We start from the raw sequence: 26,338 nt of genomic DNA on the forward strand, positions 1-26,338 counted from the left end.
CATACACCACCGCCCCCCAACTAGAATTAACATTTAAAGTTCTTATGTGTGGGGTATGCTATGTGTGCTGTGGGACACATATGGAGGTCAGAGGACAACTTGAGATGTCATTTCCCTCCTGCCACCTTGTAGATCTTTGGGATTGAAGTCAGGCTCCTCAGACTCACTGACAAGAGTTTTTACCTGCCAAACTGTCTTGCTGGTTCTTTGTCTGTTCTCCCTCTATTCCTTACGAGTCTTTGCCCAGGGGCCTGTTGGCATCTCTGGGCCTTAGCAAAAAACACATGGTGACAGCCAGCTCAATGTCCCTCGATGACCTAAGAACTAAATTTACTCATTAGGTTTATGGTTTCGGCTATTTGCTTATTTTGGACTTATAATCTGTTAAACGTCATTAAATCATAAGTGGGGAGATGGCTTAGCGGGTAAGCCTTGCAAGCAGGGCTGTGAGTTCAGATCTCAGCACCCATGCAGAAGGCCAGGCATGATCCCAGTAAGCCTAGCCCTGTGGTGGGCTGACAGGAAGACGGCCAGGGCTTGCTGCCTGCCAGCCTAGCTTAGGGGTGACACACCTGGTTTCCGGGGAATAAGGCAGAGGAAGTAGGACTCCCCATGTCCTCTCTGGCCTCTGCATGAGCACAGGCTCACACACGCACACACACACACACACACGCATACACACCCTCAGTAAACCAGGATGAAGAGAACTCCCTTATCTCCCCAGTATGCAGAAGGCCACAGCATCTTAAACTCCAGGTGAAAGGGCGACAGAGTGAGAGTCAGCTATCTTAGAGGACAAGCAAGTGAATAAGTACAGCTTTATTAACTCACAGGTTTCCCTTCAGGCTTAACTAGGGGTCCTTTCTACTGCCCCACATTGTCCTAAGAAACATGTGTATCTCCCTCCAGGTCACGTCTCTGGGACTTCTGTCTACAGAGAGAAAGAGGACATGTACGATGAGATCATCGAGTTGAAGAAGGTAGGGCTTCGCTCTGCTCCTCCTCGATCGGCAGTGATAACCTTTCTGTGACCGACCGGAAGTCCGAGCCCTGGGACTGCACTGTAGGAACTGGCCATCTCAGCTGAGGGGAAGCCTGGTCAGCTGCAGAAGGCATGATGGTTCATGCCAGGCATCCCAGGACTGAGGAGACAGAGGCAGGACAGCAGAGAATTCAAGGCCCACTGGGCAACATAGAGAATATATGGATAACCAGGGAGGTATGAGACACTGTCCAAAACACAAACAAGCCAGCCGTGTAGCAGCGAAGGGCCCACTGAAGAGCACTGCAGCCCCGTCCCTTGCCTCAGGGTTCCCACTCAGCCCCAGAGATTACTAAGCAGATGCAGAGAGCCCCCAGCAATGAATCACTGTTACTGTGGTACCTGGGAGCCATATTCTAGGGGGGCTTAGAAATAGGTCTCTGGGGGCTGGAGAGATGGTTCAGTGGTTAAGAGCACTGACTACTCTTTCAAAGGTCTGAGTTCAAATCCCAGCAACCACATGGTGGCTCACAACCATCTATAATGGAATCTGATGCTCTCTTCTGGGGTGTGTCTGAAGACAGCTACAGTATACTCATAAATAATAAGTAAATAAATTTAAAAAAAAAAGAAATAGGTCTCTGGGAAAAGGACCCTGACTATTCAAGCTTATCCTAAGTTTTTGGGAGATCTGCCTGATGCCCCGAGGAGATTGAAGACACAGTACTAGACAGTTCTCTAGAATGTGTATGACCCAGTGTTCCATCATAGAACAGCAGAGTGCTGTGTAGAATCAATCCCCCAGTGAGGGGCTGGAGGCGTGGCTCAGTGGTAGAGCCCCTGCCTAGAATCCCCCAGTGAGGGGCTGGGGGCGTGGCTCAGTGGGAGAGCCCCTGCCTAGAATCCCCCAGTGAGGGGCTGGGGTGTGGCTCAGTGGTAGAGCCCCTGCCTAGAATCCCCCAGGGAGGGGCTGGGGGCGTGGCTCAGTGGTAGAGCCCCTGCCTAGAATCCCCCAGTGAGGGGCTGGGGCATGGCTCAGTGGTAGAGCCCCTGCCTTAATCTCCCAATGAGGGGCTGGGGGCGTGGCTCAGTGGGAGAGCCCCTGCCTAGAATCCCCAGTGAGGGGCTGGGGGCGTGGCTCAGTGGTAGAGCCCCTGCCTAGAATCCCCCAGTGAGGGGCTGGGGTGTGGCTCAGTGGTAGAGCCCCTGCCTAGAATCCTCCTGTGAGGGGCTGGGGGTGTGGCTCAGTGGTAGAGCCCCTGCCTAGAATCCCCCAGTGAGGGGCTGGGGGTGTGGCTCAGTGGTAGAGAACCTGCCTAGAATCCCCCTGTGAAGGGCTGGAGGCGTGGCTCAGTGGTAGAGCCCCTGCCTAGAGTCTCTCAGTGAAGAATTTGGGGGTGTGTGGCCCTGCAGTAGCATGCCACCTGAATACACAAAAAGCTCTAGGTTAATTTGCAGAATTGCAAAATTTATGTAAGAGTTGGCTACAGGATCTGTTTCCCCTTGGCCTACCAAAGCTTGGTAAGAAAACCCATCCCTAGGTAGATGTTGGGAGCATCTCTGCCCAGGCACAGCAGACAGCTGGTCTCCCTCCCTCCCTCCCTCCCTCCCTCCCTCCCTCCCTCCCTCCCTCCCTTCCTTAATTTACTGTTTTAATGAGTCTGTGTGCCTGTGCATACAGGTGCCTGGAGAGATCAGAAGAGGACATTGGATCCTCTGGAACTGGTGCGATGGGCAATTTTAAGTCTCCCACTGGGGGTGCTGGGAATCCATCTCGAGTCCTCTATAAGATCCAAATATGCTCTTAACTGCTAAGCCACCTCTCCAGCCCCGCGGCAGGTATTTCTAAGGAGCATCAGTCTGTGTCACTTGGTGTGACTGATGGAAGCTCCTGGAAGGTCCCCGAGTTCACAGGCTTGAAACAGTATCTCTGCTGGTTGTCATTGGCATTGTAACAGGCGAGTCTGGGTGCAGGGGCTTTGCCTGTGCCCACAGTGTTGAGACAGGCCTCTGCATCCCTCAGTGCCAGATCTCTCCACCACATAATACTTGGGGCATTTTCCTTTTTTTTTTCCTAAAGAAAAAAATTTTTATGTATATCAATGTTTTGTTTGCATGTACATCAGATCTTCTGTAGACCAGAAGAGGGCATTATATCCCATAGAAGGTTGTGGGCCACCATGTGGGTGCCGGGAATTGAACTCAGACCTCTGGAAGACCAGCCATTGCTCTTAACCACCCAGCCATCTCTCCAGCCGACATGACACCCAGGGCTTTAAAAACTTCTTTTAAAGCCAAGTGTGGCTGTAATCCCACCAGTTGGGAAGCTGAGGCAGAAGGATTGCTGCAAGATCTAGGCTGCCCAGGATTGCAGAGTAAGGCGGGAAGAGGGGAGAGCCTCTTCCCTACGCAGGGATTCACTGTGTGCAGACCTTCCTTAGGTTTTCGTTTGCAGTTGGTTGGTTTGGGAGTTTTGTTTTTATATTTATTTTGTGTGTACATACATAAAGGTCAGAGGACAACTTGAGGGAGATGGTTCTCTCATTCATGTGTGTGTGTGTGTGTGTGTGTCTGTGTGTGTGTGTGTGTGTGTGTCCTGGGGATTGAACTCAGATCATCAGGCCTGGTGGCAAGCCCCTTTACCTGCTGAGCCATCTCACCCACCCCCTCCTCCTCTTCTCCAGTCCTTACACATGCAGAAAAGTGATGTAGATCTGATGAGAACAAAGCTTCGGCGCTTGGAAGAGGAGAACAGCAGAAAGGATCGGCAGATAGAACAGCTTCTGGATCCAGGTCGAGTAAGTCCCAGGGAGGCCTCTTGGTGCCGTGGGAGGCAGAGGGAGGAAGAACCACTAGGGCTTTACCAGGCTGTCTGTCTCCATCTGCTTCCCACAGGGCCCAGACTTCGTGCGAACCTTGGCAGAGAAGAAGCCTGACACTGGCTGGGTGAGTAGAGCCTCTTGCTCCAAGGAGAAACTTTAGAGAACTGTGGGAAAGGGTGTGGACTGAGAACTTTCTAGAACTGCTGTGCATAGAGCCATAGGAATCACAAGGTCGTATTTCATGAGTCAGCAGGTGTAGCAGAGGCTTAAAAAAAGGTAGACCAAGGGGTTGGGGATTTAGCTCAGTGGTAGAGCGCTTGCCTAGCAAGCGCAAGGCCCTGGGTTCGGTCCCCAGCTCCGAAAAAAAGAAAAGAAAAAAAAAAAAGGTAGACCCAATGTCAAACAGCGAGAGTGTATGGAATGCTAGTTTCAATCTACGAAACGGGGCTATGGAGGTAACACAAGTTCAATAATAAATAATTAATAAATAAATACATCCAGTTACTTGGGAGTTCAAGATCTGCCACCACTTGGGCTACGTGAGATCCTGTGACCAAAACAAACAACCAAAACCAAAAACAACAAAACCCCTGACGCACAAAAAGGCAGTCTCAGTGTGCAACCTGGGGATTACACCCAGACCACAGTTGTACTTTAAGATGGAGATGAGGTGGGGGTATGAATATCATGGCCATGAGTGGGGTGGCAGGGACATATGGGTGACAGTGTATGGGCGTGGGGGTGCCGTGAGTCAAGGAAGTGCAAGGAATCCGATCACAGAGGGTTAATGGGTTTGGTGGCTTGGAGAAAGGTATACAAAGCCTTAAGACTAAAGGGGGATGGAAGGAACGTCTCAGAAGGAGACTTAGCTTACGTCCCTCAGGAATATGCAGCATATCTGTGGTGACCACTAACGATGTAAGATCCGTGAGGTAGGACCAGCAAGACGAGTGTCTGTGTGTGTGTGAGTTTGCGTGTGCGATGCCTGAGTGCTCCGGTCTCCACCTCCCCTGTGCTGAGATTACAGGCATTTGGCGACACAGCCGGGTCTTATGTGGGTGCTGGAGATCCAAATTGAGGTTCTCATGCTCCTGCAACAAACACTTGAGCTGCTGAGCCATCTCCCCAGCACCCCAACCCTCAGTTTTAAAAGCAAGAAAGTGAGGTTTGTGCCAATCCGGCCCCTCCCTGCTGCCCTCGACTCACACAGGTAGGGATGGTGGTTGGAGTTGACTTGGCTCTCAGCTCACCAACACTACACCCTGGCAGGAAGAGAAATTATTTTAAGTTACCCTGAGTGAAACCATATGCACTCAGACCTATGCACCGTGGGCACCGTGGGTACCATGGGCACTTTGCGTTAATGCTGGCAGACCCCCGCACAGCAGGATCCACGCAGTGACATTCGCTCTGTCACACTGTTCTTGAGAGACTCGCTCCCGGGTCCACCCGACCAGGGACAATTAGAGAGCCGCCCAGGTCGGCAATTTGCAAAGCCATTCAAAGTGATTCATGGCAACCTCGAACTGTTTTTGTTGACTAAAAAGCAGCATTTTTATAGGTATCCATTTATTGGGAGGGGGTACTCACCTCCCAGGGTGCACGTGGGAAGGTCAGAGCTCGTGCGAGTCAGTTCTCTCCTTCCACTCTGCGGATTCCAGGGAGATGCTGCCATCTTGCTCTCCCGGTCACGTGCTCAGCACTACTCAGCGTGGGACAGGCTAGGGGCCCTCAGTCATCACTGGGGTGTGCTAAGGAAGAAAGGAGGGTGTGAGGGAGAATCTGGCACAAAGAAAATCAGAGTCTGTAGGATCACCTAGGAGGGGGTTTCCAAGTGTCCTGAGGTCCAGGAAGGCTGAGCCCTGAGCTGGACATGTGCTAAGGTGGTGGCCCTCTGCCCGCAGGTCATTACTGGGCTCAAGCAGAGGATCTTCAGGCTGGAGCAGCAGTGCAAGGAGAAGGACAGCACTATCAAGTACGATGGAGGGGCTGCTGGGAGGGCTGCTGGGCACTGGGCTAGTGAAGGCTGACCTCCTCCATCTGCCATCCCCACCCTGGCTTTCTGTTGCCTTCTTCTGTATCTCTGTTCCAACCTATGAGAAATGTTGTTCCTCCCTCCCCTGTATGTTACGATGGGGGTGGAGGGCAAGCAGTCTAACACAAGTAGGCTCTACCACTGAGCCACGCCCCCAGCCCCTCACTGGGGGATTCTAGGCAGGGGCTCTACCACTGAGCCACGCCCCCAGCCCCTCACTGGGGGATTCTAGGCAGAGGCTCTACCACTGAGCCACGCCCCCAGCCCCTCCCTGGGGGATTCTAGGCAGGGGCTCTACCACTGAGCCACACCCCAGCTCCTCACTGGGGATTCTAGGCAGGGGCTCTACCGCTGAGCCACACCCCAGCCCATCACTCGGGGATTCTAGCCAGAGGCTCTCCCACTGAGCCACACCCCAGCCCCTCACTGGGGGATTCTAGGCAGGGGCTCTACCACTGAGCCATGGCTCAGTCCTGTTCTTTCTTTTTATTTTGAGACAGAATCTCCTTAAATTGGCCAGGTAGACAGGCTTTGAACTTTGAAACCTTCTGTCTCAGGTTCCAAGGAGCCTGTGTGATAGGACAGCGTTGTGAGTCTTAACTTTCTCTTTAGTTTGATTTCCCCCAACATTTCATTAGGAATCAGCACCTCTCTCCAGCCCTCACCCCATCAGTTTGCAGGTCACCTGCAATGTCCAGTGTGAACATCCTGGGTCAAGAGTGCAAGGCCTCTCAGTAGGCAGTGCTCTTGCACATTGAACACACACACACACACACACACACACACACCACACACCACACACACCCCAGGCCTTGCTGCTTTCTGGTCTCGTTGTGGTAAGGGATAATCGTAGATATTGTTAATTTCAGGAAAACTAAAGCAGCCTTCTGCATCTGCAACCCAATGCCTTTGGCATTTCCACCCTTTCCTTAGCTTGTTTCTTGATGGAATTTGGCAGCATGAGTCTGAATGTGTGCTGATTTCCTGTTTGGGACCCTGAGCTCCGCTTTCTCCTGTGCCTTCTTTCTGAAACCTATGACACATTAAGGGCACAATGACAGTTAATGGTGTCAGGGGAGCAAAAGGTTTGCTTTGTTTTCCTTTGTCTCGCCTCAAGACAGTTGTGCTATGTAGCCCAGACTGAGCAGCAGTCTCCTGAATGCCGGGGTGATATTCCCATGTCACCCCACCTGGGACTCTACGCTGCCCTGAAGGAGGTCCTTTGGTACGATCCACCCAGTCTTCAGGGCAGCCTTTCTTAGAGGAAAACCGTCTGTCAGTGGTCTGTGTCCTCCCTACAGGAGTGGCTGCTGCCACTCAGAGGGGCACTGTCTGGTGTGATCATTCCAGACATAGGAATTTGTGTGGTCAAGGTCAACGCCTGGCTTTCTTTCCCATTGCCCTCTGCTCTCTGACTTCCGGGAGTCCCTCCTCTTCTGCCTGCCCCTGGGGTGCTGGTTCCACCCTGCTAACTCTGAACTTGGGTTTCCAGCAAACTGCAGACGGACATGAAGACCACCAACCTGGAAGAGATGCGCATCGCCATGGAAACATACTATGAAGAGGTGCGTGCACCCTCCAGCATGTGGATGGGCGGGAGGCTGGCGCTCTGGAACCTGCGTGCAGTGCGCGCACCCAGGCTCGGTGCAGCCTTCATGCAGAGGTTGCAGGGGCATAGCCTCAGTGTAGGTTTCTCTCCCTGCACAATGCCAGAACTGGGAGGCCGACTGTAGATGTGGGGAAGCTGCACCCCCTTCTGTCGTCGTGTTTCTGACACCTTCTCTTTGGATCCTCACAGATCCATCGTCTGCAGACCCTCCTGGCAAGTTCAGAAGCCACAGGAAAGAAGTAAGATCTCATGGGGGGCCGGTCTCCTGTGTCTTTGTGGCCGCTCAGAAAAGCTGCTGGTCCTTGCCTGCCACTGTCTGGCTCTCCCGTTTTGGGGGTGATTATTATGGGTGGGTGGGAGGGATGTTACTGATAGGTTATTTCTCCACCGGCGAAATGAGCCCTTCGACCAGATTAGAATATATTAAAGGCAGGTTTATTGAGAAGCTGCTCTTGGGGCAGGTGAGTTCACTGCCCCCAGGAAAGGCCAGGGAAGTCACCATGGAGAAAGAGAGGGATAGAAAGAGAGAAAGGGCACAATCACAAAGAGAGAAGTGAAGGAGAAAAGAGGGAGGAGAAGCAGAATGTCTGAATTATATAGGGAAGGGCATCCCAGCCCCTGGGCTGGAAGGTTCGGGGTACTGGACAGGGTATGCCAGGTAGGGAGTGAGGAATGCTGGGAGAACCCGGAGGCCAGGTCTGCTTTGATACGTAAAATACTCACCTCAGTCCCTAGTCCAAGCAGTTAGTTCATTTGTACATATTTGGATGTGTGTGAACACTTATGCACATGTGGAGACCACCAGTCAACACTGTCTTCCCTGCTGATAGCTCTTCCACCTTCTTTTCTGAAACAGTCTCTCCCTGAGCCTGGAGCCCTGGTACCCTCCTGTCAGTGTCTCCCCAGTGTTTACATAGAGGGTTTTATTTATAAAGATTTATTTATAAAGACCTATCCGTGTAAGCCGCCAGCACCAGCTGCGGCTGTCCCTGTTATCCTTTGCCTGCAGTCACTCCAGACAGCAGTTGGAAAACATTCTCTTAAGCAGCCAGATCGGGCTGAGGAGATAGCTTACGGTAAAACACTGTCTGTCTTGCAAAACAAGCCAGGCATGGCTGCATGAGGCTGGGCAGGGCAGGGCGTCTGGGGAGCACAGAGGATTACATAGTAGAAAGATCCATGAGACTCGTTGGCCGCCAGCTTCGCTCCAGGTTCAATGAGACCCTGTCTCCAGGGAGTAAGGTGGTAGAACGGGATGCAGCTTCCTCTTCTAGGCCTGGTACCCCTGCACACACACACACACACACACACACACACACACACACACACACACACACACACACCCTACACACCAGTGCACAAACACCAGATAAGTGGGATCAGTTCTGTCAGTAGTCAATACAGACCCATGGCCCCTGGGCCATTGGATTCAGATTGAGGCTCCTGAGTTCACTTGTCAGTATAAGAGAAACAGTGTTTCTCTAACACAGAGGCCAACAGAGCTGCAACACAGCCTTGTGTACACCAGGTGGCGCTTGCCACCATGTTTAGGACTACTTTTTTTTTTTTTGGTAACTATATTTATGTACAGAAAACTTAAGTGTACATGTTACCCAGTTTAGTGGCGAGTTCTTTAGCCTTTGTCTTTTCCAGCTTGGCAATGCGAGCCACAGACTTAGGACCCAGGACGTTGCCTCCCCAGTGGTGGCGGATCTCGTCATATCTGTCATTATAATTGGTCCTAATAGCTTCCACCAGCTTAGGCAGAGCACCCTTGTCTTCTGAGTTAACCTGTGTGAAGGCAACAGTGGTGCACGTCTTCCTGTGGACCAGGCGCCCCAGCCTGGCCTTTCCCTTGATGATGCAGTAGGGCACCCCATCTTTCAACACAGGGCAGGCAGGAAAACCACCAGCTCAACGGGGTCTACATCATGGGCAATCACCACCAGCTGAGCCTTCTTGTTCTCCACCAAGGTGGTGACTGTACTGACCTCTGCTCAGAGGACAGGCGGTCTCTTAGCTGGGACGTCCCCTTTGCCAGCAGCTTTCTTCTCAGCACGGGCCAGCAACCTCTGCTTCTTCTCCTGCTTTGTCTCTGGCCTGTACTTGTGGGCAAGCTTAAGCAGCTGAGTCGCTGTTTGCCTGTCCAGGGCCTGGGTGAACTGGTTGATGGCAGGAGGTACTTTGAGCCGCTTATAGAGGATGGCTCTTTGCTGCTGCAGCCTGATGTAGCGGGGCCATTTGACGAAGTGTGTGAGATCTCTTTGGGATGGATGTCCTGCCCAATGCCGAAGTTCTTAGGCCTTTTCTCAAACGAAGGATTGACCACCTTTTTGGCCTCCTGTTTCTTGACCACGGCGGGGGCCGGGGCCACCTTCTTTCCTTTGGGCATCTTGCTCGGCTGGAGGAGAGAGCTAGGACTACTTTTTAAATATTTAACTTATTTATTTAATTTTTCATTCCAGTATCAGCCCCCCTCCTCCTGCTACCCCTCAAGCATATCTTCCCCCCCCATCCTCCCTCCTCATCCCCTCCCTGCCCTCCCCTCCCCTCCTTGGGCACGTCAGTCACTGCAGAACTTGGTACATCCTCTCCCACCCAGGCAGGCAGCAGGTTCAGGGACAGCCCCCACTCCAGGTGCTGGGGACCCGCATGAGGACTGTCGCACATCTGTCACATTTGTGCAAGGGCCTAGGAATAGCCCGGGCTCGCTCTTTGATTGGTGGTTCAGCCTCAGGTTAGTTGTAGGACCACTTTATTTTAATGCCTTATTTATTTATTTGTATATTTAAGTAAATACATGGTGCTCCTGGGAAAGGAACGTAGGAGCATGCTAGGTAAGAATTCTACCGGGTTGGGGATTTAGCTCAGTGGTAGAGCGCTTGCCTAGGAAGCGCAAGGCCCTGGGTTCGGTCCCCAGCTCCGAAAAAAAGAACCAAAAAAAAAAAAATATTCTACCAACTGAGCTATGTCCCCAACCCATTCCAGGGCCACATTATACAACAGCACAAAATATAAAATAAAGTAGAAGTGGGTCTGGCAACACACCCATGTCAATCCAACATTCGGGAACTGAGTTCCAGGACAACCTGGGGTACACGTGGAGACCCAGTCTTAGAAGTGGGCACTGGGGATGTTGACAGTTGGTAGAGGGCTTGCCTGCCATTCAGGAAACCCTGGGTTCTGTCCCAGCGCTGCATAAACTGGTCACACCCACAGTGCCAGCACTCGGGAGGCAGAGTCAGAAGGATCAGAAGATCAGGGTCATTCTCTGCCACAGAGTGAGTTTGAGGCTAACCTGAGATATGTGAAACTCCCAGTCACAAAAATAAAGGGAAATAAAGAGCGGGACTGATTCTGTCGCTGGAGTTAGAGTAACTTCACTCACCTGGGGATCAGGGTAAGTTTCCTCTCTGAGTGTTAATATCCGTGCACATAAGCCAGGCTGACCTCAGAACCTGGTAAGAAGCCATGTTTCTGGAGGAGATGTTGCGGAGTCCGTCTGGAAGCAGCACCCTCAGCCTGTCACTTGCTTCCCTCCAGGCCCATACTGGAGAAGAAGATGGGTGTGAAGAGGCAGAAGAAGATGAGTAGCGCCCTGCTGAACTTAACCAGGAGCGTGCAGGAGCTGACAGAGGAGAACCAGAGTCTGAAGGAGGACCTGGACCGCATGCTGAGCAATTCCCCCACGGTCTCCAAAATAAAGGGTACCTATCTGCCTGCAGGCCACTCGCAGAGAGAGCACGGGGAGACAGGGAGAAAGGGAGGGGCCGTTCAAAGATGGAGACGGAGGGCGCCAAGCCTCCTAGCAGACATATCCGCTTGGCTGTGCATAGGACTGGCAGTCTGATGAACGAATGCTCCACAGTGGTCTAGGGAGAGTCCGAGCAGCCTGGGAACACTAGGAGAGCTGCCAGCGCTGGGTCTCTTGCTTTGTTTTGCAGTACTGGGGATGGAGTCTAATGTGGCCAGACAAGTACCCTACTGCTAAGATGCACCCAGGGCTTTTGGTCTGAGCTATGGAGGGCATTTTGAGGGTTCAAAGAGGGGAAGGGGGAGGGGAGGGGCTGAGGGCTGAGGGCTGAGGGCTGAGGCAGGTGCGGGACATGCTGGAGACCTGGATATGCTTGTCCCTGGCAGGTAGGCTGAGTGAAGAGCATTGGAGGAAGAGCAGAACTGATCTTAAGACTGGGGGCATTTAGAAAGTTGGGCAGTGAGGGCCAGCTAGTAACGCATGGTCAGCAGTGGCAGGGAGACAGGGTGAAAGCCAGGCCTTGAGGGTCTCAGGTGTGCAGAGTGAGGTTAGAGTTTGGAGTTTACCAAAGTGAGAATCATCAGGCTGTGGCTGTAGCTCACTTGGGAGAGTGCTTGCTTACCATGCATGGAGCTCGGAGTTCCACCCCCATCACTACATAACCCAGGCATGATAGTGCGTGCCTCTCAGTACACAGTTCAAAGCTGGCCTGGGCTACATGAGCTAAGAAACCCTGGGGAGGCAAGCTCTTGCCCCTCTGGGGTCTGTGGTTTGTCTGTCATCCTGGAGAGGCTGTGAGTCCATGCCTGGAAGGGGTGAGATCCTGCCACAGTAACCCACAGACACTGTCTTGTAAACCCCACTGCTCTTAGGTTACGTGGACTGGAGCAAGCCCCGGCTGCTGAGACGAATTGCAGAGCTAGAAAAGGTAAGTACGGGTCTAACATCTGATCACTCAGGGTCTACCCGGGCCAGGGAGCAGCCACCATCTGGTTCAGCAGGAGACACAGAGCTGTAGCCTGAGATATGTCACTCAACACACATGCAGGGATGCTCTGCAGACCTTACCAAGTGCATGCAGGAAAAACTACACTCCTTGCAGGTCTGGGCAAGATGCAAGATTATGTCATGCACAGCCCTCATTTTATAGAGGGCTGGGCCAAGAACCCATTACAGGGCTTCTTGTAGCAACAAGTGGACATGTATGACCACGAAGTGCCTGTGGAATATCCTGTATAATACACAGATTCTTAGCAATCTCTTCATCTCCACTGCTGACCAGGAAACCTGGGAGGCTAGCTAGCATTTCCTCATCCCCCAACCCCACACCCAACCCCACAGAGGTGTCTGATTCTGGGAAACTTGTCCATCCAGTCTTGAGATTGTATGACAAAGATGTAACTTAAAGATACAGTCCCTGTAGATATGGGGAAGACCATGCTTCAGTGGGAGAACCCCTGCCTAGAATCCCCTAGTGAGGGGCTGGGGGCGTGGCTCAGTGGTAGAGCCCCTGCCTAGAATCCCCCAGTGAGGGGCTGGGGGTGTGGCTCAGTGGTAGAGTCCCTGCCTAGAATCCCCCAGTGAGGGGCTGGGGGTGTGGCTCAGTGGTAGAGCCCCTGCCTAGAATCCCCCAGTGAGGGGCTGGGGGTGTGGCTCAGTGGTAAAGTGTCTTCCTAGAATGTGCTGTTGAATGATTGGGTGTGTGACTTGGTATAGGGGCTTGCCTAGAATGGGGTTGAATCCCAAGTATTGAAGGAAAACATTGGGAACCAGAGTCCCCTAGTTGTTTGGCAGAGCTGTACCAAACCCAAGGGAGAATGTCCTAAATATAGTCACATACTGACAAAGTAGAAAGCAAAAGAAGTTTCTGTGTTGTGGAAATATTTTATACGTAAAGCATGCTGGGAAATTCAGAAAACCCAGGTACATCCCGAGACCCAGTAGGCAAGGCCTGGAGAGACCGGAGTCACTTTCAGACAGAACTGGATTGGCTGAAGGGCAAGCACCAGGGCTGGAAATATCCTCCATTCCAATGTCTGTCTGTATCCTCCTGGCCTGCAGAACTGCCTGGTAGCCTCGATGGTAGTGTTGGTAGCTCTGACTCATGCCCTGCCTCTGGGCCTGGCCTGCTCTTTCCCACCTTGGGGTTTGTCTTTCCAAAGCAGCCGCTTTGCTGACTCGGCCCCCACAGCGAAGCTTCTCCCACACACCAAAGGTTGGCCGCCCCTGGGCCTCACAAACAGAGGTAATGTTAACAAAAGCTTCCATTGCCTCCAGAAAGTGAGTTCCTCAGAAAGCCCGAAGAACTCTGCTTCAGAGCTGGTCAAGCCGAATCCCGTGGTCCCCTCCCCATCCAACATCTCAGTGCAAAAGCAGCTGAAAGGGGACCAGTCCAAAGAGGACCAGCCCAAAGTGGATCCGTCTGAGGACCAAGAACATCTCCAGGGAACCGTGAAGACCCTGAGGGAGGAGCTGAGCGCACTGCAGGAGCAGCTGCTGGGGAAGGAGTAAGTGCACACAGAGCTGCTCCACCTAGGGCTGACTGCTGGACCTGCATGAGTCAGCACAGCCACACCTCGTGGTACTAAACATCTACATCACAGGGGATCGCAGCACTTGGAGAGGTTTGGGCCGGAAGATCAAAAGTTCAAGGCCAGCCTCTGTGTCTTAGCTACTTTTAAATTGTGATGAAGCTATGACCAAGGCCGCCAGTCCTGCCCATCCTGAAACCTGTTGCGGATGAAGGGCTTCAGGCCCCGCCCACCTGGATGCTGGTTGGGAATGCAGGCCTTGTGCCTGCCCCTCCCCCGAAGCCCTTCTCCCAAACACCCTCCACCCCTCCCCCCCACCTACGCCTACCCCACCAGCACCCTGCCATGCCCTGGCCCTGTCTATTTGAGAGCTGGTTGGGAGACACAGGGCCTCAGGCTCACCCACTCATGAGCTGCTGAGGGTTGCAAAATTGGTCCCACTTGGGAGCTAACTGACATGGAGGGCCTCAGCCCTCACTACCTGGGAACTGATTGGGGACGCGAGGGCCTCAGGTCCTACCCACTCCAGAGCTAGTTAGGGTTGCAGTGTTGGAAGCTCAGCTGCAGAGGTCAGAAATGGAAGACCCAAGGCCCCACCCACTGGGAAGTTGGGTAGAGAAGCAGATCTTCACTAGGTCTGGCATGCACCAGTATTCCCAGTACTTGGGGAACTGAGGCAGGAGGATCTCAAGTTTGAGTTATGCCAGGCTACATAGAGAAACTCAAAAACCCGAGGTATGGGCATGATGTAATTCAGTGGTATGGCACTTGCCAAGTATGTGGGCTGTAATTCAGTGGTACAGTACTTGGCTAGATATGGGTACAAGTCAGTGGTACAATGCTTACCAGACGTGGGATGTAGTTTAGCGGTACAGTATTCGCCCAGCCTGGGGGTTGTAATTCGGTGGTCTTGCCTAGCATGTGAGCTGCCTTAAATTCAAGCTCTCGAAACAGGGGATAGGGGAAGGTAAACAAGCTGTGCCCTGGCTGCCCCCTGGCCAACTTTTGTATGGAGCAACGTGAGTTGGTGCTGGGTCCCTTATAAAAATTAGCATTTCGTGGAAAGACTTCAAAGTCATGGTGGTGGGCCTGAGAGGTGGATCATCAGATAAAGGCCCTTGCCACCAAGTCTGATGGCCTGCCTCACATCCTGGGACCTACACGGTGGGAGGAGAGAGCCAGCTCCCACCAGGTGTCTTCTGACCTCCACATACATACCATGGCACGCGTGCAAGTGTGCATGCACATACAGAGTGTACACACACACACACACACTAAGTTACCTCGGACATTCTGAAATAGGTAACATCTGCATTATCTGTCACTGTCTTTGATACAAAACAAGATAAAACACACACACACACACACACACACACACAACTGTCACCTCGAAGGGTAAGCAGTTTATTCCATGGCCAGATATGAGTGACCACAGTTACCTCAAATACCGTGTTCCACCGTGGTAATAGTTTCATGATGCTGTTAAAGTAACAGAACAATAAAAGCTCTAAGTCAAAGCGACTTAAACTACATAGGAGGGAACTGCAGGTAGGCGGAGTTCAGAGACCACGGAAATCTCAGCTACAGATGCTGTCTGAGGATTTTCTTAGCCTTTGAGTGTGAAGCCAGAGGTCCATTGTACCTTCCGAAAGGATTTGCCTAAAGGTCACACCCAGAGGTAGGCATGAATGGCTGCTAGGACTAATGGGAGTTTAGGGTAATTTGACTTTGAACCTGTAACATTAAAACCCTCCAACACACGTTCTAGTTGGTCAAATGTTTCACACAGGGGACCGGAGTGGTGGCTCAGCAGTTAAGAACATCTGTTGCTCTTGCAGAGGTCCTGGGTTCGATTCCCAGCACCTACATAACAGCTCACAACCATCCATTACTCCACTTCCGACCTTGCATGTGGTACCCATACATGCGTGAGGCAAACATTCATACACACAAAATAAAAGCAAAGCTTTTTAGAGTTTTAACCCGGGTGTGGGAACTGCAGTTCACACTGTGAAGTGTGGCACAGTAGCGTCTTACAAAGCGCTTGCTAAGTGACAGTGACCCTGCTAAACACTCAATGAGGAGATTAGCAAGAACCTGGAGAAGTGGGGTCACCAACATGAAGTGACACCTCTGGGTTTCAAACAGTCTCTTCCAGGGCTGAGTTCATGTCCCGTACCTTGGTGGAGCACCTGCCTGGGGCTCAACATAAGCAACGTCCCAGTTTAGGCCCGAGCAAAGCAGCCCTTCCTGGGCTCAGACACTTCTAAGGAAGGCACTGTCACTTAAGTGTCCTTGAGGTCTCTGTCTCAGGGTAGGATCTTACCTGCTTCTGTTCCTCTTAACCCCATCCCATGACAGCCCCTGCATCCCAGCCAGCACCCTCATAGATGCCCAGGCACTGTCATTAGAACCCAGAGCCTGTCATGTGGTCCGAGAAGCATCGTCCTCCAGCACGTGCTGGCCTTGGGTCTAGTGACCATGTTAACATCTCCGCTTGTCGCTCAGCCTGGAGATGAAGCAGATGCTACAGTCCAAGATCGACCTGGAGAAGGAGCTGGAGACGGCCAGGGAAGGCGAGAAGGAGAGCCAGGAGCGGGAGCAGGCTTTGAGGTAGAGTACACTGAGGGCCAAGTAGCATTTTGACCTTTTGGTTCTATGTCGTCTGACCCAGGATCTTCCTGCGTCGTGCAAACTGGCTTCAATTTGCAGTTCTCCATCTGCAGCCTCTCAGTTGTCAAAACCACATTTGTTAAGACCACAAGTGTGTGCCCCACCCCGGATAGCCCACGTTTGTCTGTGACAGGGCTTCATGTACCTGACTCTGACTTTGAATCTGTTCTGGAACCAAAATGACCTTGACCTTTGTATCCTTCTGCCTCCACCCCCAAAGTATTGTGCTTGCTTGGTGTGTTAGCACGCTGCTTTATGTGGTACTGGAGATGGCCCTCGGGGTTTCCTGTATGTTAGTCAAGCACTCTACCACAGACCGGCGTCCCGTCTCCTTTCCTAACTCCAATGATGTCTTAGGAAGGACGCTGGGCCCAGCATCCTCATCCCCACCCTTGCAGGCTCAGAGCAAGCACAGGTGACAGTTCAGCCACTGCAGCGTCTTTCCCAGTGGTCATGGGTTCCCGGGACTGTGGTCTCCCTATGCAGCACTGAGTCACCATACTGGCCTGTGTGACCAGGTCATGACTAAGGTGTCCTTCTTTCCCTTTGCACTTTAGGGAGGAAGTTGAAGCACTTACCAAAAAGTGTCAAGAACTGGAAGAAGCTAAGAGACAAGAGACACAGGAGAGACAAGACTCCTTCATAGCAATGACTCATGAGGTACCACATGGTGGGGATGCTCCCTCGACTTTAGGCATGGCGTGAAGAACCATTTCTTCACGTTCAACTTCTCCGTGTCTGTCACCTGCCCTGATGGTCTCAGTAACTTGGGTGATGTGTGTAGAAGCCTCCTCAGGCTGGCCTTGGTTCTCGGGTGGTTTAGATGTGGTGGGTGCAGCTCTGAGGAGAGGAGGAGGAATAGGTCGCTCCTAACGTGCATAGATGTGAGTTCCAGAACATGCTACCTGGGTGGGTATTCTGCTGCACCTTAACTGTCCCCCCAAACCCTGTACTTGTTTTGTTGGTTTTGTAGGGCTGGTCAGAACCCAGCCCCTCACTGGAGATTCTAGGCAGGGGCTCTACCACTGAGCCATGCCCCAGCCCCTCACTGGGGGATTCTAGGCAGGGGCTCTACCACTGAGCCACGCCCCAGCCCCTCACTGGAGGATTCTAGGCAGGGGCTCTACCACTGAGCCACACCCCAGCCCCTCACTGGGGATTCTAGGCAGGGACTCTACCACTGAGCCACACCCCAGCCCCTCACTGGGTGATTCTAGGCAGGGGCTCTACCACTGAGCCACGCCCCAGCCCCTCACTGCTCTATCACCAAACTATATTTCTAGCCTCTTATTATGTTTTAAGACAGGGTCTCACCTAGTTACCAGGCTGGCCATGAACTTATAATCCTCCTGCCTCTGCTTCTTGGGTGTTGGCATTACAGGCCTGTGCCCTTCAGGCTCCTCTTTTCTCATGGAAGTCTCAGGACTTGCTGTCAGGCGAGACTTGTGGTTGTGAAGGTCATCTGGGTATTGTCTACTTCCAAAGGTTAGCGAGAGGTCCTCTGGACCCTGCTCTCTAAGCTACTGACACCCAAGTATCCAGGAGATAAATGCACGTCTTGCTCATCTGTCCCACATGTGGGCACCTGACATAAGCACCGATGGAAACTAGTCCCTTAGGGACCAATCTCCCGTGGCTGCTCTGTGCTCCAGAGGGCCCTGATACGTGCGTGCATAATAGAAACCTTCATGGGCCACACATACATGGTGGTGTAGGACCATGATCCCAACTCTCAGTAGGCAGAGTTCAAGGCCAGCTGTGAGGAACCCACGGCTCACCATGAGGTTGGCCGGTTTGAATGGTTGTGACCTCTGAGCCACAGAGCATCCCAGGTGCTGGCTACCAGGTCCCGGGCAATTGATTGTCTTGGTGTATGAAGATTACACAGAGGAGGTGGGGCTGGGCCAAAACTCTCAGCTTCGGTGCTGCCTGGCACTGCTGTGTCGTCAGCCACCTGCCGGATGTGCACACCTGTCACGTGGCTGGGAAGGCTGTGTGCACGCTCCTCCATTGGCCCTGCCTTTAATGTATGTGCGGTGGTGTGCACGGTGCGCGAGTAGGCGAGGCCGGCTTGTGAGGGAGCCCCAGGGGTTTCCCTGTTTCTGCTTTCCTGGTGCCGGGGTGACAAGCACAGGCCTGGCTTTTACATCGCCAGGCCTGGCTTTTACATCGCCGCTACCGATCAAACTCACGTCCTCATGCTTGGGCGGCAAGCACTTTACTGACTGAGCCGTCTCCCTGGCCTTGAACCTGCCTTTTGATGGGAGGAAAATAATTTTAGCTTTATGGAGAAGAGCCGTGGTAGGTGGCAGATTTTGAGAGCACTACCTAGAAGTCAGGGGCGCTTCAGCAGTAGAGTACCGCCTCTTCCTACCAAAAATACATCGGAAGTATCCCCACGCCAGCTCCCCAGATCCCACTCTTTTTTTTTTTTTCCTTTTCTTTTTTTTTTGGAGCTGGGGACCGAACCCAGGGCCTGTGCTTGCTAGGCAAGCGCTCTACCACTGAGCTAAATCCCCAACCCCCAGATCCCACTCTTAGGCCACATTAATCTTTAAAGAGAGCCCCCCAAAAGGCTGCCACTGCGGCAGGCTCAGACTTTGTTTTATTAAGTCTGCTGTCTGATGAGCGAGGCCTGCTGCCCCGCAGGGTAATATCCTGCTTAATATCCTGTCCGCTGCCTGCTGCTGACATCTCTGTGGCAGCTGGTCCCTTTCATTTCCTGCAGGCTCACCCAGAGGTCCACGCACCCTCACCCTGCAGCAGGCACTCCGAGCCAGACTCCGACAACAATGCTGACAACAATGCTGGTGAGGACGGTGGCTCCCAACCCCCTGCCCTGTGCTCAGAGGAGAGGAGAGAGGCTGCAATCAGGACCCTGCAGGCCCAGTGGAAAGCCCACAGGTGCAAGGTGAGCTTCCCGGCCTGTGTCCAGCTGCAGAAAGCATTTCATGTTTGCCTGGTCCATTACCCAGTGTGTTTCAGAGTGGGATGGATTGCAGAAGGTGAGGCTGCCAGCTCTGGCCTCTCGAAAGAAGGAGTGGTGCACACCTTAAACCCCAGCGCTTAAGAGTATTAGGAGTACAGGGTCATCCTAAACCACAAGAGACTGTCTAGCAGCAGTGACCTGACGGCAGCCATCTTGGATGGCCACAGGACTGCTTCTAGTTCCGTCTTTATCAGGCTTCCTGGTGTGAACAGCATTTGCTCAGCAGTGGACGTATGTCCAGGTGCTCCTGAGGACACAGGGCAAGCCTTTTCTTCTAGGCAGATGCCAGTTTCAGAGCAAGGAATGGTCAGATATTCCCGCTCTAACAGAGTGCAGGAGCCTGCCTGGCTCTCCCTCCCTCTGTCCCTCGTGGGAAGAGAGTTAATATGGGCTGAGATTCTTTTATTTATTGAATATTCTAAAAATTGCGCTCCAATCATTATTCTCTTTAGTATTCAAGCTGTCCCAGATATGGTCCCAAGAGCACCTTTCCCTGGCCTTTGTGGCTGTGGCCTTACTGAGCATGTCACTGACTCGGTGACAGAAGACTCCCAGGCCACTGCACCAGCGTCAGGCAGGGAGACATAACTGTGGCCTCCCAGCACCATTTTCTTCCTGGACAGCTCTTCCCACCCAGTCAGCTGAGTCTAGAAAGCCTCTCCCAGGCCCAAGTTGACAGTGAAGATGAACCTTCACAGACAATGATGAGAACAGTCTTCTAAGGAAAGGGATCCAACGGGGATGGATACCACACGATGCTCTCATTAACTCACTTCTCCGTTCCTTATTTCAGAAAAGAAAAGCAGCTTTGGATGAGGTAAGCCAGGTCGGTTCCACTCATTTCAAAACCCCTACTTTGACTGTGGTGTAAAGTAACCTAGGAGTAGTGGAGGCAAGTGGAGGTGTGGGCGGGTGGTACACACACTTGTGTGTGGGATGCCCGTGCCTGTGTGCGTGGAGGTCAGAGGAGGAAGGGGGAGCCTGCTCTACCACTTTCGGGTACTCCCCTGAGACAGGGAGACAGGGCCCATCACTAAACTCGCTGGCCACAGCTGTATCTACCCCTAAGGTGCTGGGAATTCAAATTCAGGTCTTTATGCTTGCAAAGAAAGTGTTCTTAACCTCTGAGCCATTTCTCCAGCCCAGCCAAGGACTATTTAAATGAATGCTTGTCTTCTCTCTCTCTCTCTCTCTCTCTCTCTCTCTCTCTCTCTCTCTCCCTCCCTCCCTCCCTCCCTCCCTCCCCCTCTCAATACACTGTCAATGTCTTCAGACACATTCAGAAAAGGGCATCGGATCTCATTACAGATGGCTGTGAGCCACCATGTGGTTGCTGGGAGTTGAACTCAGGACCTCTGGAAGAGCAGTCAGTGCTCTAACCAGTGAGCCATCTCTCCAGCTCCTTAAAGGCGTGTCTTTAAGTCCCGACTTTTCAGGAAATTAATTCAAACTCCAACATGAAGTTCAAAATAACACTAGTAACAGAAGCATAACATGGAACACCCGAATAACTTCACATTTTAAAAATACTTTTACACAGCCTTTCCTCCATTCCCATGTTCAGGTCTGAGTTGAACAATCCCACACGCTCAGCCACAGATGCCAGGACACACATTCTGTGTAGCAGGGAGCATTGAGGTGCCTTGAGCACTTGATCTGTCATCCTACAGCCTAAGCGTCCCCATGGGATAGATAGGATAGGACAGTAGGGTTGTCCCCACAGGAGACATAGCAGGAAGGAGAAGTAAATTCTGGTGACAGTGAGATTGGAGTAAGACACTGGTATTTGTTACTGGGACCTCCTACATGCTAGGTGTGCCACTACCACTGAGCCACACCCCAGCCCCTCACTGGGGGATTCTAGGCAGGAGCTCTACCACTGAGTCACACCCCAGCCCCTCACTGGGGGATTCTAGGCAGGGGCTCTACCACTGAGCCACGCCCCCAGCCCCTCACTGGGGGATTCTAGGCAGGGGCTCTACCACTGAGCCACGCCCCCAGCCCCTCACTGGGGGATTCTAGGCAGGGGCTCTACCACTGAGCCACGCCCCCAGCCCCTCACTGGGGGATTCTAGGCAGGGCTCTACCACTGAGCCACGCCCCCAGCCCCTCACTGGGGGATTCTAGGCAGGTGCTCTACCACTGAGCCACACCCCCAGCTCCTCACTGGGGGATTCTAGGCAGGGGCTCTACCACTGAGCCATGCCCCAGCCCCTCACTGGGGGACTCTAGGCAGGGGCTCTACTCCTAAACAAAGCTTGCTACCTCCTGTGTATTTTTATTTTGAGAGGTTTGCCACACTGTCCAGGCTGGCCCTGAACTTGTTTGTTATACTCCTTTCTCCAACTTCAATCCTAAGTAGCTGAGATAGCAGGCCTGTATTGTCAAGCCCTCTTCCTTATGGTTCTTCCTGCCCAGATGTCCATTCTTGTTCTGCGGCTTGCCAGTTAGATTAGCTCACCTAGGGCTGGGCTTCAGCCTGGACACTGTCCAGCTGTTCAGTGTTCTAACATAAGCCAGACCCAGAGTTCAGCCTACATCTGGAACTGGATATCTCTGGCCTCAGTTACTGCCCTTTACTTTGGCTCATTAGTCATTGTGATAGAGCCCCTGCCTAGAATCCCCCAGTGAGGGGCTGGAGGGATGGCTTAGTAGTAAAGTGCTTATCTAGAGTGTAGGAGGCCCCAGGTTCAGACACTTAAAAAATAGAAAACTATCTTGCTGTAGCTTTGTGACTGAGAAGGATGTGTGTGAAACAGATCAACCCCATCGTGGAGTCACACCAGTAAGTTAAGTCTCCAGGGCAGATACTGTGGCTCACATCTGCAATCCCAGCACTCAGCGGGGCAAAAACATAAGGTTCAGCACATGTTTGAGGTCTTCCAGAGCTCTACAGCGAGACCCTGACTGGAAAAGCCAGAGCAACACGTAAAGTCTCAACTATGATTAGCAGCTAATGTAACTGTGCTGAACCACTGGTTCACCTGTGCTTAGGATTGGTTTGGGGGTGCGGGGAGGTGAGCAGCCAGCACGTGCTTTTTTCTCCCTGAGGGACCGGTGCATGCACTAGCATGGGGGGTTAGGAGGAGGCAGAGGGAGGCCCTGGGACATGCCCCTGAGGTTACACAGCAATAAGAGTTTTCTCCACAGTTCTTTAATCTTTACCCAGTACAATCTCCTACTGACTGAGTCCTTCCCTCTTTCCTGCCAGGCAGCGACTGTGCTCCAGGCGGCCTTCAGGGGACACCTAGCTCGTTCGAAGCTTGTGCCCAACAAAGCCCCAGACTCCAGGTCTCCCAGCCTGCCGGGCCTTCCCAGCCCTCTTAACCAGGTAACCGTCTGAATGGATGGACCCTCGCTGCTCAGATGTGCCTGGTGCTCTGCCCAACCCGAGGTGGGACATCCGGGCTCCTCTGTCCCATCTCGGCTGAGTTTAGAGTTGACGTCTGAACCAGCACACCTCACAGGAAACGGAGCAGGGGGAGTGAGGAAGAACAGTTAGGGGTGCAGCTGGGAATCCCCCCTCCAGGGGATATTGTGTGCTACATTTGAAGACAGGGTAGCCCTAGACAGGCCTCTGTTCCCTTGTCATTAACTGCAGAGCTCTCCTTCACCCCCTGTCCCAAGCCCGATCTCCCCGGCTGAAGACAGCCTAACACAAGAGGAGTCCATCATTGTCATCCAGTCCATCCTCCGTGGATACCTGGCCCAGGCCAGGGTCATGTGAGTAAGCCGCAGGCAGCTCTGTGCTGTGTTACTTCGGGGGTGGCAGATACCCATTTTGGGGCCAACCAGGACTCCAGTAGGAGATGGCATGAGTTGTCATGGCACTCTCTGTGAGCCAGGGCCTGGCAGTTCACCATAGCAACTGTTAGGCCTTTTGGGACATCCTTGCCTCACTGTGGGTACTGTGTAGGTCGCAGGCTGTTGCTCTCTGGAGAAGAGAGTTTTTTGTTTTTGTTTTTGTTTTTTGCTTTTGTTTTTTTCGGAGCTGAGGACTGAACCCAGGGCCTTGCGTTTGCTAGGCAAGCGCTCTACCACTGAGCTAAATCCCCAACCCTGAGAAGAGAATTCTTGAATGCATCTTCACACAGGGTTGGAGGCAAGCAAGTAGATGTGTGGACACCCCATAGAACAAGGCCCCTAGTGTGTGGATGCCAAGGGCTTAGTTCATGTAGCATCCCTTTTTAAAGAAAGACGTAGCTGGTCACAGTGGTACTGGCCTGTAATCCTAGCACTCAGGAGGCTGAGGCAGCAGGATCATGAGTCTGAGATCAGCTTGGGCAGCATAAAGGGTTCTGATTTAGCTTGAGCTCTATGGTGAGTTCCAAGCTAGCCTGGGCTACAGAGTAAGTTTGCGGCCAGCCTAGGTTATTTAGCAAGATGATGTTAAAAAGACAAACCAGTGTGACTGACCATCCTGAGCTCAGTAGGGGTGGGGGATGGGCCTTGAGGACATGAACCAAGGGCACGGACTCAGGGCCAGCAGTGTCAGGGCCCTAGGCCCATGTCCACGGCGTCTCACCTGTGGAAGAGGCTGCCCCGTGGACCCGAGTGCTGTAGCAGGCAGGCCGGGTAGTCTGCGTTCTCCAGCCAGAGCTTTCTGTCTTCCAGTGCCAACTGCTGCCAAGAGAAAACCGGGCCCTCTCAGAGGGAAGCAGTTTCAGTGACACCTTCAGAATCTGCCTCCCCACCCTCCCTCGAAGCTTCTCCTGGTAATTTCATTCACTTGGTTCTGCCACAAAGGGGAGGCGGCCCTCCGAGGGTTAAGCCAAAAGAAGGCTGAGTCCTCAGTGGCATGTCCCCATGTCCCCAGCGTGAGCTGCCTCGACCTACGTTCATCCCTTATGGAGGAGACTGAGACTCACTCTCCTCCAGTCCTCCTGGGACCACAGCTGGGGGTCGAGGCGGTTGGTGGCGTGGCATGGGTCCTGTGTCTGCGTGTCCCTGTGAAGCTGTGCAGTCGAAGGTTACCCGGCTCCTTGGGCCAGGCTTCTCCTGATTGCTCGTTTAGGGAAACACTGCTTTTATTCCTTTTCTACTCCATTAAAGCCCAAAGCTGTTTGAAAATCCAGCTTAGTGATGGAGCACTTTAGTACCTTTGAGGCCCTGGTTCCACTCAAAACAACGAGCCGAGTGCTGGTGGTCGCACGCACATGATCCCGGCACTCCTGAGGCAGAGGCAGTCAGGTCTGAGTTCAAAGCCAGCCTGGTCTGTAGTGCGAGCCCAGGACACCCAGGGCTGCACAGAGAAACCCCATCTGGGGGAAAGAAAACCACTGGGTGAAGAAGCCCAGGGCTGGTGCTGCTCAGTTGGTAACGTTACCTGCACGGCAATAGAAGGATGCAAGTTCTGCTCCCAGCCCCCATATGCCTCTGGGTTGGAAAGGTTGACACAGGAAGGCCCCTGGGGCTCACGGACCGGCCAGCCTAGCCAGATGAGCAAGCTCCTGCCAGTGAGAGAGACTGTGTCCCAAAAGAAAACACGGGCAGTGTCTAAGAGATGATACCTAAGATTAACTCACTCGTGAACACACACATGCATGTACACGTATACATACATATAAAGCAAGCGCAGAGCACAGGCAGACTCTGTCTCCAGCCAGTGTCTGGCCCACACTGAGTTGTAGTCTCTGTTAGCCCCCCATGTGGGGCATCTCTCCTCAACAGTGGAGACCCGAGCGAGACAGCCCAACGCAGCCCACTAGCCCACGGGTTCCCCTGCTCTGTGGATGGGCCTGTGACTCCAGCCTTAGCTACAGCAGTGGCTCCTGTGACCGACATGGAGGAGGATGAGCTCGGGACTTTGGGTTGTGTTAGATGTAGTTCAGCTGAGGTTCTGCCCATGCGTATGACGGCCCAGGGAGCTGACTCACTTGATGCTTCCCAGAGACATTTCTGTGCTGAGCCACTGGGTGTCACGGGTAGAACTAAGAAAGGCTGGCAGGGTCCGACGAGGGCTGGCTGCCAGGGACAGGAGGGCGAGGGGGGGGGTACTGGGAACGGTCAGATAGGTTGACTGGTTCTGCCCAAGTCTGACATGCCTTATACAGAATGGTGTTCATCAGGAAAGGACAGCGAGGAGAGCGGTGGGGAGGTTGCTGAGGACGAAGATGAGGCAGAGGAGCCGCCAGACCCCCAGCCCTACTCAGGTAAATGTGTGGCAGTGGTGGTCAGGGCAGCACCTGCCCAAGAAAGCCCCCAACTCTCTGACAGCAGAAGGAGCACACAGTGAAGATAAGGGTTGTACCTCTGACTCCCACCTCACCCAGAGACCATGGCTGGCTGACCTTGAGCCTGAATAGTACCTCACCCTAGTGATTTTGTTTTCACTGAGGTACTTGTGATAGAACCCAGGGCCCTACACTTGCTCGAGAAGTGCTGCCGAGCCACACCCAGCCCCTCACTGGGGGATTCTAGGCAGGGGCTCTACCACTGAGCCATGCCCCAGCCCCTCACTGGGGGATTCTAGGCAGGGGCTCTACCACTGAGCCATGCCCCAGCCCCTCACTGGGGGATTTTAGGCAGAGGCTCTACCACTGAGCCACATCCCAGCCCCTCACTGGGGGATTCTAGGCAGAGGCTCTACCACTGAGCCACACCCCAGCCCCTCACTGAGGGATTCTAGGCAGGGGCTCTACCACTGAACCACTCCCCCAGCCCCTCACTGGGGGATTCTAGGCAGGGGCTCTACCACTGAGCCACGCCCACAGTAAGGGATGCTCTACCACTGACATCTCAGCCTTTCATAAGTCAGAGTTGGGGGTTGGTAGATATGTACTGTAAGCTGAGTCATATTCCCAGCCCTTAGCTAGTTCTAACTGGATCAGTCATTCACCTTTAATTCCCAGGGACCCCATAGGAGTCTGTTTAGAAGAACCCCCTGCCACAGAATGCTTAGCCTGTCGCCACATTTGAAATACACATCGACTTCAGCAGTAAC

The 26,338-nt window shown here is 53.0% G+C and overlaps 1 protein-coding gene across 21 annotated transcripts in view; it reads left to right on the forward strand.

Moving 5' to 3' along the window:
- Positions 1 to 26,338, forward strand: part of Iqce (IQ motif containing E) — a 39,567-nt gene that overhangs the window by 8,720 nt on the left and 4,509 nt on the right. For 4 of the 21 annotated variants that reach the window (XM_017598488.3, XM_017598491.3, XM_017598492.3 and 1 more), the window contains 17 exons: positions 910 to 980; positions 3,667 to 3,780; positions 3,878 to 3,928; positions 5,709 to 5,779; positions 7,332 to 7,404; positions 7,638 to 7,687; positions 10,992 to 11,155; positions 12,075 to 12,130; positions 13,480 to 13,709; positions 16,242 to 16,346; positions 16,964 to 17,066; positions 19,135 to 19,317; positions 20,189 to 20,221; positions 22,607 to 22,726; positions 22,997 to 23,118; positions 24,010 to 24,110; positions 25,449 to 25,547. In XM_017598488.3, the coding sequence (XP_017453977.1) occupies positions 910 to 980; positions 3,667 to 3,780; positions 3,878 to 3,928; positions 5,709 to 5,779; positions 7,332 to 7,404; positions 7,638 to 7,687; positions 10,992 to 11,155; positions 12,075 to 12,130; positions 13,480 to 13,709; positions 16,242 to 16,346; positions 16,964 to 17,066; positions 19,135 to 19,317; positions 20,189 to 20,221; positions 22,607 to 22,726; positions 22,997 to 23,118; positions 24,010 to 24,110; positions 25,449 to 25,547 (1,746 nt within the window). Of the gene's footprint in view, position 1; positions 87 to 909; positions 981 to 3,666; positions 3,781 to 3,877; positions 3,929 to 5,708; positions 5,780 to 7,331; positions 7,405 to 7,637; positions 7,688 to 10,991; positions 11,156 to 12,074; positions 12,131 to 13,479; positions 13,710 to 16,241; positions 16,347 to 16,963; positions 17,067 to 19,134; positions 19,318 to 20,188; positions 20,222 to 22,606; positions 22,727 to 22,996; positions 23,119 to 24,009; positions 24,111 to 24,211; positions 24,470 to 25,448; positions 25,548 to 26,338 lie in introns of those variants that run through there. The other 17 variants (XM_017598489.3, XM_063271865.1, XM_006248962.5 and 14 more) reach the window with 12 other exon arrangements.

The sequence above is a fragment of the Rattus norvegicus genome, chromosome 12 (genome assembly GCF_036323735.1).
Source record: "Rattus norvegicus strain BN/NHsdMcwi chromosome 12, GRCr8, whole genome shotgun sequence".
Taxonomy (NCBI): Eukaryota; Metazoa; Chordata; class Mammalia; order Rodentia; family Muridae; genus Rattus; species Rattus norvegicus.